Consider the following 16555-nt stretch of genomic DNA (forward strand, 5'->3'; position numbering starts at 1 on the left):
TCTTTGGAGTGTCACGGGACGTAGTAGCGCTGCTGCAATTAGAAAGAGAATGAGAGCAAGCTCACCTCCGTACGACGTATAGTGCGTTCGTCTGAGTCCGACACTTCAGCCCCCAAACCCTTTTCTGAGTTGTGTGCGCTAAAAGCCGAACGCAGATTCGTGTGAGATTATAGCCGTCCTATCTAGGTGCGACGAGATGACTACTCCTCCCCAAAGTGGTGTGCCATACTGACCTAGCATTTGGTGAGAATACGACGAAGGTATCGAAATAATTATTACGCATCCGGATGCTGCAGACGCTCTTATGCTCTTACAGCAGTTCTACCGTTTCGTATCGGAGATACCGTACGCAGATCACTGGAGGCCGGTACCCACCAAAGTAGGGTGGGATACCTTTTTCGGTCGCAAAGAGAGAGAGTTATTACCAAGACCTAGTCGACATCGCTTGTCGCTATTGGGCGCTAGAGGCTCTCACTAGCTCTCACATCGCGGGGGACCTAGTCTTAAGATGCTTAAGGTGAGCAGACGAATCTCGGTAGAGCCGTGAAGTCGTCATCGGATGTTCAAGGGTTGCGGATCTACACTTGATAAGGTTAAAGAGTAGACGTACATAGACTTGTTTCTTTTTTTGTTTGGGGTCATTGATGCTTCGTTGTATGTTTGAATAGCCTGATCGTCTGATCTAGTGGTTTAGGTGCGTAATTAGACCCTTAGCTTCGTCTCTAAATATATCATCGATATTGAGGCCTTTAGATGTGGATGGATATCAATTTCGAACGAATAATATACTAGTAATACCGAGATAAAGAAAAATAGATGGTGGGTATTAGTTGAACAACTCGAGATATAATGTCGGCTTTTGCGCAATTAATGCAATTGGTAGCCCTATCATGCGCAGATATGTGTGCTGTGTGTGGTGTTGCAACCGTAACCTTCAGGCTGTTTCAGAGCTGACGGGAAAGCAAGAAAGCATAGAAGCAGCTGCGATAGTGAGGGAATCAGCAGCGGGGGGGGCTCGACCTATTCGACCAACGGGGAAAATTCCAGTGAATCTGCTAGGTACACCGCAAGAACAGCTGGAGCTCTGAGGCAGCATGGGGTTCAGTTACACAACACCGGTCTGCAGGTCGGGATCCGCACGTCCAACAGGGGATCTGACTGGCCGTTGCGATGCTGCAGGTTCAGTGAACCACCTCGCGTAACGAATTAGAGGGGCCTGCCCTGGCGCTTAACTTGGCTTTTGGCTACCAAGACCCGAAAGTCATAAGCTGACCGCTACTCCACTAATGGATAGTCGGCGGTAGCTAGTCCTGCTAGTCCTGCTAGTCCTGCTATTCCTGCTAGTCTTGCTAGAACCGGGTACGCTGGGTACGTCGCAAAGCGTTTCCTTGGTAAGTGGGATCGTGCGCTTATATCTGGCAAGAGTTTGCGAGGGGCCGATCGTAGAATGGAGATGCAATGAGATCGTGCTGAAGAATTTAGTCATTTTCGCAGAACCGGTGAACTCTAGCCGTGCAATGCCGCCGTGGAGCCTCGAGGTTGCGCAGAGCTTTAGAGCTTGAAGCTTTAAGGGTTCTCCCCAAATTTCATGTACATACATGTAGTAAGCACTTAGGTGTGTGTATATGCCAGTCATCTCATTTTATACGGAGATGGTGGTGATTATGAGGGATTGTAAGGCTGAAGGTCCCCTGAATTCCTGTCAGCACTCTCGTTGACAGGTTCTCAAAAGGATAGTGGCAGAGTGGGAGATCATGCCCGATATTCGCCCGGCGACGCTTAGGGCAGGAGAGTAAGCACTTTGTTTGCGTCCTTGCAGTTCCCGGGCCATGTCGGCGGTCTCGTGGCGGGCGGAAATCGCTGTAAGTTGCGTAGTACGGCCAGTACGGCTCTGTACAAGACACTCACCCATTGGGTCCCGGGACTGCGATACTCGTAATCTACAGTACAGTATTGGGGAGGTTCCTGCATTGTAAGGTTCCTCCCGCATAGCCATGTGGCTCGTACTGTACACTTTGCCAGTACTGTACTATGTAGCATGCAGATCCTGTGGGTTACATGTAACGTATTTGAAAATGCGCGAGTCATGTCTTCTTTCCGACCGTACAATACTGTGATCGCGTATGTACAGCCATGGATGCATATATCGACAGCCTTTTAGTTGAATATGCGGTATCCGCGGTATCTTGTTCGACTCAGCGCGCCTATGCGTTTGGTTAGCTGGCTAGGTCGGCGAAGACTCACATGGAGACATCATCCATAGCGCAGTAGACGCCTCGCCCGTACAACGTGACTATACAATATACGGTGTATAGCTGAATAATTGTCAGCTTACGCGCGTCATTATGATGCACCATGAGACTGACACTGGCCTTTTTTATCCCGCCTTATGTTGATAATATCCCACCGCATACCATGTTACCGTGCAACATATGCTAAGTAGTATAGGTTGATAGAGGTGGGATAAAGGTGTATGGGACTTTATTCTCGTCAGTGGGAAATTACACGGGTTTAAAATGGACGGGTACATATCGAAATTTTAGCTCATTTAGCTCTTTTAACTTTCTTAGCTTGATGTAGGGTGCTTTATTATCTGACCAATCATATTTATCCCCGCGTCTGTTGGTTCCAAAAATGGAAGCCTCACGTAGAAGCGCAACTACGCCAAATCTGGTATCACTTACGCCAAGTACCTAGGTATATGCTATATAGTATACTTGGAAGTCCTAAGGGCCAAAACGGTGCCCTCGCACCTGCTCCGGTACCCTGCCCAATCGGTAGCCAATCCACGAATTCGGGCCCGTAACGTAAAAGTCCATTCCGGTTGCAGGCGCGGGGGATGGTCTTTTAGTCTTTCGGCTACGACTTAAGATCATGGTCTTTTGCTCCGGATCCATCGACTCTGTACTTTTTATTTTTGCAATCAACTGAATAGTTGCTGCCTACGAATCGAATTATTACTACGGAGTCTGATGACAAAAAATGACCGAAGATGATTCGCTGGTATTATTACAGAGAGTTATATTGATGGGGTACTCATCTTGAAACTACAAAGATCCTTGATTGGAGCCATGCTATCTATTGGTTGCAAATTAAGAACCCTTCCCCCTATGGATTTCTTACCCAATAAACTACAGCGTGTAACTTTTTGAAGGCAGGCTGTGTTGTACTTTGGTAAATGTACTTTGGAAATGACTTGCCAAACGTACAATACGGCTCGAACCAGGCCCGTACTACGCTACTACGGATCGCGGCAAATCGTCTTAGTTCTGTCGATGAATACCCACAGAGATCCCACATGATGTAAGACCCTGCGCTGGGTCACAATCAACCCTACGCAATCTGTAATAATATTACATTCGTCCAAGCTACACTACACTATGTAGTGTATTTCGTTCAGACCAACCGGCCAACCGACCAACAGCAGATCAGGTAGCGTAGAGAGATCTTTGCGAAGGAAACGCCACACCCGCTCAGATAACGAGCGATTGCTAAACCGAACGGACCTCCAGCGGGCTCTCGAGGTAGGGCCAAGCTCGGTCCAACCAAAATATGCCGTTGCTTTCAGTGGTACACAACATATTGTTTTCCCCATGAGTGTCCCGAGATCTTACAATGCCCTGTGCCTTGTGCCTCGTTTCACAGAGAGCTATGCACGTCAGAAAGACGGGCTGAGCCTTACTGGCTGGTTTCCTTTCACGTAGTGTCACCTACCAATTCTTTTTTATTGTTAGGCACTTGAAATAGGGTGCAGTGTAACCTTGGGCTCGACGAGAAGAGAGGGAAATAATAGACAGGGGGTTGAGGAAAAAAGACCAAGGAGGCTCGCATCTTGTAGGTAGTGGATAGAGCTACGATGCACATACAGTAAGACGGGCCGATGGCCAGAATACCGAAAAATAGACTCTCTTTTTTTACTGCTTCATCTAGAGCCAGGCAACAATGCCGTGGAATTGGAGCAAAGTCCGAAATCCTTCCCAGCCAGGGCAGCTTGTGCCGAGGGCCCACCATGAACGCCAATTCACTTCCCAGCTTGTTGAACTTGGGCGTGGGTTATCCGTGATACTAGTAATACATGATATAGAAATGAAAAATCCCGCTGTTTGATATGATGCCCAATATGATTGTTTGTTTCCGTCGATGGTACAAGTTTCTATAGCCCGTTTTCCCTAATGATAACCAAACTCCAAAGTCCCGAGGGTATGCGTACAAGGTAATCAATGACAATGTAGAACCGGAACAGGTAGAATGCCGCCCTGCCAACCCATCGTCTTCGTCGTTATCGTAGTGGGGGAATAATAGTAATGATAATAAAGAAATTCATCGCTTCGTAAAAGGCATAGGTGCCAAAAGGTTGCTCCCGGGGTGCTGTTGGTGGTGTTGCTGAGGCATCGTCATAGACGGTAGTTGAGCTTCGGGCGCAACAAGGTGTCCTGGAGTGCTACCGAGCGTTCTCGTCGGCGCTGGATAGGCATCGTAACTCTCGGCGCGCAAGTCCAAAGTACCCAGGTCGAAGCGTTTAGAGCAACCATCTTCCATGTGTCTGTAGTAGCATTGCATATTAGCTGCGAGCTCACCAAGTGGGGCAAATAAATATTATGTCAATTTACCTTCGAAGGGTATCCTTCCGCGCAAACATCCGCCCACAATAGTCACACTTGTGGTTCTTCTCTTTCATGTGAACACTCTGGTTGTGTCTTTGCAAGTCCGTCTTCCGCACAAATTTCTTGTTGCAATCTGGTACTGTGCAGGGGAAGGGGTATTCCCTCTTCTCGTCGTGAGTTTCCATGTGAGCTTTGAAGTTGTAGCTCCTGCTAAACAGCTTGCCGCAACCCTTGACTTCGCACTGGAAGTTAGCATCCTCTTTCGTCGTTAGCTTCCTAGGTTGTCTTCTTTGCGTCCTTGGTACACGAAGCTGTCGCCTGTCGTGAGAGAAGGCAGCCCCTGAAGCGCTAGGGCCGGCGTAGAATTGGTCCGACTCGAGAGACGGGTACTCAGACCTTGGCCACGAACCTGAAGGGACGTCCGACAGATAGCCAGAGCTACCGGCAGTCGAGCCGTAGCTGCTAGGTTCTAAAGGCAAAGACTGAGCAGAGCGAGGGGATGGGTACTGAGTTAACTCAGCACCGTTACCATAGTCGGCTGCCATAGCGTTAGGATTTTCCATCTTAATCCGCGGTATGGGCGAAACACTATGGGAGTAGCCGAAAGCGTGCCTCGAGTTTGGATCCGGTGAACGAGAGGCACCCGAAGACATTGGGGGAGGGGTACTACTTGAGAGAACTGATGCCTGGGACGGGTGAGACGAATATAATTCGTGGCTGTACGACGCATGCATGCTAGGTTCGTAGTGAGCGAAAGTGTCGTAGTCGGCCGACATGATATTCGGCGCGCCTGATGTCGAGCTAGGGTGCATCACGGGTGTCCCACTCCAGCCGGTCGAGGTCATCACGTCCAGAGGCGGGAGCGAGTTTTCGGAACCCATATTGTTAGGCATCGTCGCGCAAGACTGCTCAAACATGGAAGCAATCTTGTAGATGGGGTCAACAAAATCCGGAGAGGGATAGTCCAGAGTAGGGCTGTCAGAGCAATTTGTACTTGGAGGTGACGCCGGTGACCTGGTCAAGGATGGAGGTGAGAGATCCATCACGGGGCTGTATCAAACGCAAGATACGTCCCAACAGACAGGAAAGGTTGGTTGTATAAAAAAGGCGAAGGGGTTCCGGGTGTGTTGTGCAACGAGGCGAGTCCGCCGAGGAGAGTAGGTAACAGCGGGTTAAGTATGCGAGTGGCTTTTCTTCCCTTTTCCCAACTGTGTCTGACGAATTTTTGATCTGAGGCTTGATAGCTGGAGGTGTGTCGATACATAAAAAAAAGGCTATGGGGTCAGTGGGATGTAAGCAATAGTTTTATACAAGTAGTTCCTGTACTACTAACATCGGCTCACGCCCCTACGTATGATACTAGCCACCGTTGGTGTAAGAACGGGACGTCAAGACAGTAAGAGTGAAACCGTACCCCATATAACTGCAGCGAGATAAACATAGTGAGGCAGACAGTACATCCTGTACATCCAGTACATCCAAGGCAGACTTCCGGAAAATTATACATAGTACCGGGGTGTGGGATATGATGCTCGTAAGGCCAGGCAGGGCCCAGTTTTCTTGCAGACTTGTCATATTTGGTAAAGTAACAGTATATCAGAATAAGGGTACAAAATCACCAGGGTGTGTGTGCGTGTGCTCTCGAATAAGATGCTTCGCGGCAGTCTAAGAGAGCCCAGGTGGTGGTGGGCTGTAGGGGGCCAAGGGGAGAGAATACTACATACAACATGGTCTCGTTAACTGGGTACATATACATAGCATAACGTCAGACTATGCAGGGTAGTACAGGTAGGGATTCCATACTTAGAAAAAATAGGTTAATGTACAGGAAGAGAAAAGAAAGGGAGAAATGGAGAGTGACTAATACATAGTAACTAGGTAGCATACCGTACGACGTCCACCGTTGGAGCCGGGGGGTTTGTGTCGGGCGGGGGGATTAATCAAGCCAGACCGAAAATATTCGACGAACCAACATGGCAGCATGGTGTATGTACTTTTTTAAAAAGGAACTACCTATTCTGAGAGTACTAACCTAATGTTAACCCGTTAACCCCGTTACGTGCTGTCCAACATACATACATACATAGCTAGTACCTTATTGAAGCCATATTCCCCACGGATTAGAACCAAAGCAGTACTTTCAGTATTGGCATACATCTTTAGCGTTATGTTAGTACTTTCGGGCTAGACATGTACCTGTACCAGTAGGGTAGGCGAATACATGCCCAGGAGGAGATCCAACTCCTTGCATGCACCCATCCTCCAAGTGCTGAAGAATGGTAGCCTTATGGCCCCCTGTCCTTCTCTTCATCGACATCCACGAAATAAAGTTCTTATCAAGTCGTAACGTGACCGGCGGGAAATGGTGTTTAGTCATTATCCTATATCATCTTCAACGTGAGGGGATAGCGAGAGGTCTAAAACAACCACGAACGTTTCTTTAAGAGTTTTCCACGAAACTCTAGAGCGACTATGACAAATATCTTAGTAGCGAGCGTGGACACAGCTAAGCTCGGCTAAGCTACCACCACTGTGTGTTCACCTCATCGAGTCTAGCGTAGACGCGTCTTTTTTAGAATTCCAAAGCACCATGGCGTGATATACTGCTGTTGGTTCTTGGATTAAGTCCGGGGACGCTTGGCTAACCTATTTTTTAAGCAATGTGGGACAGTAGGGCAGACGGCTATTGATAATGTAATGATTCTTCTGGTTAGAATTGGTAGAATTGGTAGGTCAAAAGAACGCGGGCCTTGGTATAAAATCTAACGATAAGCTGCAGGGGACGGCAGAGTGCATTGAATCCAGTGAAAATACAGGGGACGGCAGAGTGCATTGAATCCAGTGAAAATACAGGGGACGCTTAAGCCACATGGGTACGGAACGATGGAAGGCCAAGCCGTTCGGCGTTAGGAGACTGACTGAAAACACTAACTCCAGCGTTCATCGTTGATTTTTCATCATTCGTGTCAAAGACAATTGTCGCGACGGAGATAATAGGTACGAAATAGGAAAGAACTTGCTTAAACATCCATCCATGGATCTGCTTACGTAGCGTACTGATTACATATCATGTATCGTACTAGTTCTGCAGAGGAACAAATGATATGCCTACTAAGTATGTACCATGAACCAACAAGAAGAAAAAGGATGAGCCCGATTCTTGGACTTTAGACAGTAGTAGTGTATTCTATGTAAAGAAACAAGATAATTATGTCCTTAACAGTATTTGAATTTGGATTTGGATTTCGGAGCGATGTAACTCTATTTTGTTCGGCTTGGGTTCCAAAGTGGGCAAATACCAAGTGATCGCTATTCCTACAAGGCACACCTGTCCAACATCCCCGCTAAGGGCGAGCCGTCCGACCATGTTTTTACCCAAATTCCCATAGGGATCAAGGATCCAGGGGGCTAATAATTTGAGTTTAGTAGGATGGGTTTTGTATTTAGCACGAAAATCCCAAAGCGCTTACCTGGTGAAAGTCTTGTTTCATAGGCTGCGCCACCAAACGGTATCAATTTCATCCCATTTTCAGAATAAAATAAAATATCCGGGCTAATTAACCCCCCTAATAACCCCCCCCCCCAATCCCCCAAATCTATATTCATTCCTTACAAGGTCATTCCCGGGGTTGGTTCTCGATAGACCTCGATTCGACCACTGGCAGCGCTGGTAACACTCGGCCTTTGACAAAGATGGCTGGTTTTATGAAGATTATGAAGTCATGATATTCAATTCTTACAAGGCAACAGCTTCGTAGGATGCACCGCCATTTGACGATCTCCAAATATATGGATTGATGTCATTCGAGCCATCTACGTCTTTGATTGCTACTCGAAAGTTTTCATCCTTGGCCTAAGCCCTAGCTGCAGGTACGGGCATACGCTGCCGCTGAAGAAATATTGTTAACGATACCGACGTGTCGTTGCCATCTTTCTATGCCCCTCTATTAGCAAAGCTATGATAGGTAAAATAACGGCTGCAGAATGCATTATCCACTACTAGTGCTACCGAAGAGACTGAAGATTCCACTACATAGCATTTGGCCCGTAACGATCCACTGCCAAGGGAAAGGTAGCAAGCAAGTACATGTAGCCTCTATGTAGTCCATGTACTTGTACTTCCAGAAAATAGAGCTGAGAAGCCTTCTTCTCTTTTTCAATCGGCCCCCATCTTTCTACGCCTTGGGCTTGCTGCCGTAACCCACGTGTTTCGGCCGGGTCCCTCGGGCTTGCGTGTAGTATGTAAGCCCTTCTCTAAATTCTCACCAATTATTGTTTTTATTTTCTCGCGGGATTTGTCAAACGCGGTAGTCGCTTGCCCCGCCACGTTTTGATACACATGGTGTTGAGAGGCTGAGCAGCTTGAAGGAATGAAGCTTATATAGCTCTACGTTTCAGAACTATCATCGACGAGCTAGCTCGCTATCGGTTTCTTAAAATGATCACAATTGCCACAGAAAATGAACATTTAGCCACCTTCGGAAGACCCATGCTTTCGATCGAGTGATATCGAACATAAATGCATTCATAACAACGTACCTATATGCACGTACATACATAGTACAGAAACCCTAGCTCTGGTTATAACCGGTATCATCTCGACGGGGACGGCGGGAAGCGCAAAGAATCTCGCTAATAACATAATCGTCCGAAGCGGGGCTCTTCCACACAAAACGAGAAGGTCGACGCGTACCTTGTCTCCCCGGCGTATTCAGTACCAGTGGAAGCCAGCGAACGGCTTTTATATCGCCGACTATTTCGTTGCAATGATGATTTTCACGTTATAGGCCGTAGCAAAAGTGCCCAGAGACAAGTGAGAGTGGCGGAGTGTCCGTGATGAATGATGATACCCAACGTATCCTTGGGTCTCTTAGGTCTGTAAATCCCCTGAATTTAAGAGTGGGTAGATTTTAGTTGGAGTAGCGTTAGCTTACCTAAAAGCAGTATGCCGAATACATCCATACATACAATGTAACGAGGTATCCTCGCATCCTTACCCGCATGTAGGGATTCAAGATACGCAGGACTCCCCGTTGTACCACAATATTCTACTGGAGATTTGCTCCAAGCGTCCCCACACGGCAGGGGGTTGCTTTGGGAAGGTTGTCTTTTAAACTCCTTACCAAAACGGCTCACTAGGGAAGATCTGGCCGCTTGCCTGGTAGTGGAAAAGTCAGCGAGCGTGATTTCAGCTTCGGGGGCTGAAATTGGCCGCTGTACGAGATGGGGCCATGGGGCTTGCAAATCCTTTTCACCGTACATGCAACACCAAATTGCATGCATACATAGCACGGCATATGTCCAAAGTAGCTAAATTAGATAGCACCGGCGCGAGGACGAACTATCGTGACGTTGGGAGCCTGATGGTGATAATTTGCGAGACTTACCTACTCAACATGTTACTTGGGTTGGGTTTCAAGGATATTAGCAGTCTCGCAGCAGGGTGGCTTTGAGGTTTTCGCTATTTACGACGACGGCGAACTTTGGAATGATATGTCTCGTAGTGCTTAGCAAAGCATATAGGATTCTCCTAATCTCTATAGCAACAAACTTGGCATGCGCCTAGCTTGAGCTTGCCATCGTTGGAAAATCCTTTGCATGGTGCACCCATGGATTAGACATCTGAAATAGCCGTTCTCCGTGACAGGAAGAGACATCGCCTTCGCTCATTATGGGTAAACCGCGAGATGAGACCCATACAACGAAGCTGAACACATACGATGATCTAAAGATAAACATAATCAACCCTCGACATTCTACTAGAAACGCGAACGGTCAGTCTGGTAACATGACTCAGTTCGAGGCGTCCACATGCTTTCCACACTCAGGTTTTATCATTAGTCAACTGGTCGATTTCCAAGTTGTATGCCTTGTCATTAAAGCAGCATTGCCTCGCAGGATTCGCAGTTTCCAGCATCACCTGAAACAAGATTGATTAACACATATCTTGCTGGGTAGCATTTCCTGCAGCCTGGTGGTCAGCGATAAATTCGGCGATGTAGTATTCGTAGAATACTGCTAGTGCAACCTCTCAAAATAGCAATGCATGTAAGGCTAAAGCTGAGAGCTGACGGTGCACATCCGACGTGCATACGTATTAGCTCGTGCGCACTTCGGACTCATTCGGCGGCCATTCGGACACGGCAATTGGACATATTCGGAGATGGAGTTCGGAGTCAATGGTGGGAATAACGTCCATCCGTATCCGAAACTTCGTTGGCCTTAATTGCCGATGATAATCGGATATTGATGGCGTTAACAACTGGTTTGTCCTTTTTTTTCTGTTTTGCTGTTTGCTGACTAGTACAAGAGGTAATTCGGTTCGACAAACAGGTCGAACAGTTAAAAACATAAAAAAAAGGAGGCGGAAAATCGACTAAGCCTAGTTGTATCTAAAACATCTAAAAACCGATCGTGCCGGTTCCGGTAGTCTGGTTCTTCATCCGATTAACCCCCAACCGGCCCCAACCCAAGGCCATGGTTAAGTGAGAAGCTATCGGGGCGATTGACCGTGCTGCCGGGATTGGCGTCCCTATTAGACGCGTTTCCAATACGGCGGGATACCTCCCATCTTGTTAATAAACGGCTCTTCCCGATGGCACAAGCCGTGGATCGTCTCTTGCGGCATAACTCGAGTCTAAGATAAAAAAGCTTATTGCAACTTCTTTTCGCCAGGTTTATTGAATTAGTTAATTTCATTCCGGAACCCAGCGATGATACCTCGCGCCGACAATTGTCTAGCGACACTTTCGTTGGGCGCGCACGATCAGCGACGATGCGGTGATGATTAATCGATAAATCGATCATCCGGAATTCTAACCATAATGGATCCTGTCGTATGCAGTCGACACCGAAGCTATTTGCCAATTTGTATTATTATTGATTTCGACCCCCAACATTGCATGTTAGCGAGGGCTGTTATGGGCCTTGGACATATGTGGTAACGTTAACAGCCAACGACGATAGTAACGTTCATGCACATCGCCAAACCAAGGGGCTAAGAATTGGATTATTTAATAAATCAATTGTATATATTTGTCGGTGAGTTGGATTGCAGAAACTTTGAAACCCGAAGATTGATAGATTGTTGAAGTTTCTATGTGCCAACCTAAGGTTTACATAAGCCACTTTACTAGAAAGTACCTTAGTACCATCGTAACTGCCACAAGCAAGTACAATCTGTGGCTAGCCCTCACCACCGAAACCATGCATCAGCCACATTCCGCATATGCTTATCTTATCAAATAATAGGTAGCAGCAACCTCAATGACGAGACCGTCTTTCACTTAATATCATAAAAGTCAAGAAGCTTATGCGACATTCTCATATGCTAGATACCTATACATATGCAGTATCTCAAGCAGCAAAAAATAGTGAGAAGAATCTTACAAGTTAGGTCCTTTGTGGCGGATGAGCATGCAGCTGCCCGCCTAACCCACGCGTAAATCGACGCAGCTGCGCTAAGCGTCTACCGTCCTTCGTCCGTCAAAACAATCCCAATTGATGAGACCATATTTAACTAAATTCCGCCTGCTGGTTCAAGATGAAGTTCTTCATCGACGACCTTCCCATTCTCTTCCCTTATCCGCGCATTTATCCGGAACAATATGCGTACATGTGTGACCTGAAAAGGACTCTCGATGCCGGCGGTCACTGTGTCCTGGAGATGCCTTCGGGCACTGGCAAAACTGTATCGCTGCTTTCGCTCATTATCGCCTATCAGCAACACTACCCCGAGCACAGGAAGCTCATTTACTGCTCGCGTACCATGTCCGAGATCGAGAAAGCACTGGCCGAACTCAAGGCCCTCATGAAGTTCCGCGCCGATGAGCTTGGCCACGTAGAAGAAATCCGCGGTCTGGGGTTGACCAGTCGAAAGAACCTTTGTCTGCATCCTTCTGTAAAGAGGGAAAAGAGCGGCGCCATCGTAGACGCGAGATGTCGTAGCTTAACGGCTGGGTTTGTTCGAGAGAAGAAGGAAAGGGGCGAGAGCGTCGACACTTGCATTTATCACGACAACCTCGATTTACTAGAACCACACAACCTTATTCCGAACGGTGTGTGGACACTTGACGACATCCTGAAATTTGGCGAGCAGAAAAAGCAGTGCCCTTACTTTACTGCGAGACGAATGGTAAACCTCCCCATACCTCATATTTCTAATAATCTCAAGCTTGGAATGTCGTGCTCACTCTTTCTCATTATAGATGCAATACTGCGATGTCATCATCTATTCCTATCACTACCTGCTAGACCCCAAGATAGCAGAACGTGTATCCAAGGAGCTGTCGAAGGATTGCATTGTCGTCTTTGATGAGGCACACAATATCGACAATGTGTGTATCGAGTCTCTAAGTACGGATATCACCGAGAAGTCTCTAGATAGAGCCACGAAAGGGGCTCAGAGTTTAGAGAAGAAAATCAGTGAGATGAAGGAGACCGACCGAGAGCAGCTCGAGAACGAATATCAGAAGCTAGTCGAAGGTCTCAGGGACGCCGATGAGGCTCGCCAGGAAGATACCTTCATGTCGAACCCAGTTCTGCCGGATGACCTGCTGAAAGAGGCGGTCCCCGGCAATATTCGCAGAGCTGAACACTTCACTGCTTTCCTGAAGCGTTTCATCGAGTACCTCAAGACCCGCATGAAGGTCCGCCAGGTTATTTCCGAAACGCCGCCATCCTTCCTGGCGCATCTTAAGGAACACACCTTCATCGAGAAGAAACCGCTGAGGTTCTGTGCCGAAAGGCTGACCTCTCTTGTGAGAACTCTCGAGTTTACGAATATCGAAGACTTTCAGCCCCTCCAAGAAGTAGCCACATTTGCCACCCTTGTTGCGACATACGAGAAGGGGTTCCTGCTCATTCTTGAACCCTTTGAGTCCGATACTGCCGAGGTGCCAAATCCAGTTTTGCACTTTACTTGTCTAGACGCAGCTATTGCGATCAAACCCGTCTTTGATAGATTTAGCTCCGTCATCATCACATCGGGAACTATCTCTCCCTTGGAGATGTATCCGAAAATGCTGGGCTTCACTACAGTCGTCCAGGAATCCTACACGATGACCCTAGCCAGGAAATCTTTCTTGCCGATGATAGTCACTCGAGGCAGTGATCAGGCCACGGTTTCCACCAGTTTCGCAGTCCGAAATGAACCCAGTGTGGTCCGCAACTATGGTAACCTCTTGACCGAATTTGCCAAGATCACTCCTGATGGCATGGTCGTCTTTTTCCCTTCATACCTCTATATGGAATCTATTATTAGCATGTGGCAAGGTATGGGGATTCTAGATGAGGTCTGGAAGTACAAGTTGATCTTGGTGGAGACACCAGATGCACAAGAGACCTCGCTTGCGCTAGAAACATATCGTACAGCGTGTTGTAACGGTAGAGGAGCAGTTCTCCTCTGTGTCGCCCGTGGGAAGGTCTCGGAAGGCATCGATTTCGACCACCAGTATGGAAGGACGGTGTTATGTATCGGCGTCCCGTTCCAGTACACGGAGTCGCGTATCCTCAAGGCAAGGCTAGAATTCCTGCGGGAAACCTACCGTATCCGAGAGAACGACTTCTTGTCTTTCGACGCGATGCGACACGCTGCGCAGTGTCTAGGTCGCGTACTCCGAGGCAAGGACGACTACGGGATCATGGTGCTCGCGGACCGCCGCTTCCAGAAGAAACGGCTCCAGCTACCGAAGTGGATCAACCAGGCCATGCAGGAGGTGGACGGCAATCTCAGCACCGACATGGCAGTAATCACGGCGAAGCGCTTCTTACGAGACATGGCGCGACCCTTCAAGGCTAAGGACCAGGAGGGCATCAGCATGTGGAGTCTCGAGGACTTAAAGGAGCACCAGAAGAAGATGGACGAGGAAAGGATTAGAGAGCTACAGGAGCTACAGGAGGAGACTGTGGCTGCGGAGGCTAAGAGGGCCCGGGACATGCAGGCCTTCAACGAGGACTACGATATGAGCGATGAGGAAGGGATGATGGAACTCGACGCCGCCTGATCGTACGTGGATTCATGAATGAAATTTGTATACTAAGCAAATTGGGCGCTTGGAAAAAGTTATAGGGAAAACACACGGAAAAGCAACCTTGCATTGCGAGGCGTTGATTAATTCAGACTTGTTTGAGACACCTAGTTCCGATTCTTTACATCCTGATATTTTTATTACAATCTTCCTAGTCTAACAGCGCGATTTACTAATTACCTTAATGCGTGGACTTCGCGAGGTTCCAAAAATTCTCCATCTTGGACTTGGACAGCACCTCCCTCGCCTCGCTATCCGTCTCGCAGACCTTAGACCCCCATTTTCTAAACGCGCGGGACTTGATCTCGCCCTCGAAGATGAGCTTGCACTGGTTCTCCGCGAGGTCCTTGAGCTCGCCGTCCTCGTTCTCGGCCTTGAGCCACTGCTTCAGGGCCTCGTTCTGGGCGTCCTTCTCGCGCGAGGCGAGGTTCTCGGTCCAGTTGACGCGGTTCAGCATGAGCTTCTTGTAGTGCTTGATGGACCACTCGCCGCCCTCGACGACGACGAGGTTCTGCTTCGGGTGCATGATGACGAGGCCCGTGAGCGCGAGCTGGTCCGCGTTGATGTTGATCTTGTACCGGTGCTGGCCGTTCGCCAGGCTGTTGATCTTGAAGACCAGCATGTGCAGGCCCTTGGCCGCGTCCTTCTCCTGGTTCGCCGCCAGCTTCTCGTGTTTTTGCTCCTTCGTCAGCTTCCGCTCCTCGTTCAGCTCCACGTGCTTCGCGTGCCGGTCCGCGATCTCCCGGTTCACGCGCGCTTCGACGGCCGTCGGGTCCTTGACGGCTTCCTCGCCTAGCACGCGCATCAGGTTGCCCTTCTTGACCTTCGGCGGCGGCGCGGGTACCAGGCCGAGCCTGATCTTGGCCTGCTCCTCTTTCAGGTCGGCCATTCGTCGCTGGCGGCGCAGCTTCGCTTGCTCGGTGGAGGTGAGGTACATGGGTTTCGGCGGGGGCACGTTCTTGTCCTGGGGCGGCTCGATGGCGACGGGGTGCTGGATATACCTCGTAACAATCGTATCCGCGGATTCGATCTTCAGCGCCTTCGGGTTCTCGATATCATCGTAATTCTTCCCGTCCACCAACCCTTCGTCCCACCACTCGATGTCGGGCGGGGCGTCGACCACAAAGTTCTTCTCGACGTCCTTGTCCTCGTCGATGCCGACCTTGCGCGTGCCGGCCGCGATCTTCTTCTTCAGCGCCTCGAGCGCGGCCTGCCGCCGCAGCGCGTTCGCCTGCTGGATGTACTTGCCCTTCTGGTTGAAGACGAGGTGGCGCGACTGCCGCGGCTTCGCACCGGGAGCCCCCAGGCTCGCGTCGAAGTACGGGTTGCTCTTGATCTCCTCGGCCGAGGGGCCCGACAGGTCGAGCGCCTGCTTCTTCGTCGGCGGCGCCCGCCCGCTGTCGTGGCGCGAGCTCGATTTCGAGTCGTTGTTGGCCTTGCTGCCGCCGGGCTTCCACTGTCCGAGGTCTTCTAGTGCCGGATGCAGGCCCACGTTTAGCCCTCCTTTGGCCTTGGTGGTGCCTATGGCTGCTGATACGCGGGCCTTCAGCGCGGCGAGCTTGGCTGCTTTGTCGGAGTTGGAATCCGGTTTTTGGACTCGAGATCCGCCATCGTTGCGTGGGCCAAGGCCTGGCGAGCCGTGTCGGTCCATGGGGGATGATTATGGTTATATGTAGCCTTACGTTATGAATAGACGAGAAACGTGTCGAAGAGGACGAGCCGATTTCTTGATCGAGATTCGAGATTCGATATGGTCGTCAGCGATGAAATGAAGGGCGAGTACGTACAGGTCGATGGGGGATGGAAGGAGGGAAAAGGGAGTTGGATATCCCAGGACAAAAGGAACGACCAGCAACGAGCAGCTAAAGCTCTTTCCCGTATGCCTGTCAAAGTCATAAAGCATGATAGAATTGAGATAGGTGC

General features: G+C 49.1%; 4 protein-coding genes across 4 annotated transcripts; 2 read left to right on the forward strand and 2 right to left on the reverse strand.

The window, feature by feature from the left end:
• Nucleotides 1-4191: 4191 nt before the first annotated feature.
• Nucleotides 4192-5805, reverse strand: F4807DRAFT_51422 (uncharacterized protein). Its single transcript, XM_048003137.1, has 2 exons — nt 4611-5805; nt 4192-4543 (listed from the first exon to the last, which is right to left on the reverse strand). Exons 1-2 carry the CDS (start codon nt 5645-5647, stop codon nt 4321-4323), a joined length of 1260 nt encoding a protein of 419 aa, XP_047855053.1. The 5' UTR covers nt 5648-5805; the 3' UTR covers nt 4192-4320.
• A 3192-nt stretch (nt 5806-8997) lies between these two features.
• On the forward strand, nt 8998-9555 carry F4807DRAFT_51474 (uncharacterized protein). The gene is made up of 2 exons (XM_048003139.1): nt 8998-9045; nt 9158-9555. The coding sequence occupies exons 1-2, from the start codon at nt 9043-9045 to the stop codon at nt 9389-9391; spliced, it is 237 nt and encodes a 78-aa protein (XP_047855054.1). The 5' UTR covers nt 8998-9042; the 3' UTR covers nt 9392-9555.
• Nucleotides 9556-11884: 2329 nt separating this feature from the next.
• F4807DRAFT_51451 (putative excision repair protein rhp3) lies at nt 11885-14711 on the forward strand. The gene is made up of 2 exons (XM_048003138.1): nt 11885-12738; nt 12812-14711. Exons 1-2 carry the CDS (start codon nt 12148-12150, stop codon nt 14606-14608), a joined length of 2388 nt encoding a protein of 795 aa, XP_047855055.1. The 5' UTR covers nt 11885-12147; the 3' UTR covers nt 14609-14711.
• A 34-nt stretch (nt 14712-14745) lies between these two features.
• Nucleotides 14746-16532, reverse strand: F4807DRAFT_421805 (PRP3-domain-containing protein). Its single transcript, XM_047997611.1, has one exon. It carries the CDS (start codon nt 16281-16283, stop codon nt 14814-14816), a length of 1470 nt encoding a protein of 489 aa, XP_047855056.1. The 5' UTR covers nt 16284-16532; the 3' UTR covers nt 14746-14813.
• Nucleotides 16533-16555: the final 23 nt, after the last annotated feature.

Source organism: Annulohypoxylon truncatum, assembly GCF_022578515.1.
Source record: "Annulohypoxylon truncatum strain CBS 140777 unplaced genomic scaffold F4807scaffold_12, whole genome shotgun sequence".
Lineage (NCBI taxonomy): Eukaryota > Fungi > Ascomycota > Sordariomycetes > Xylariales > Hypoxylaceae > Annulohypoxylon > Annulohypoxylon truncatum.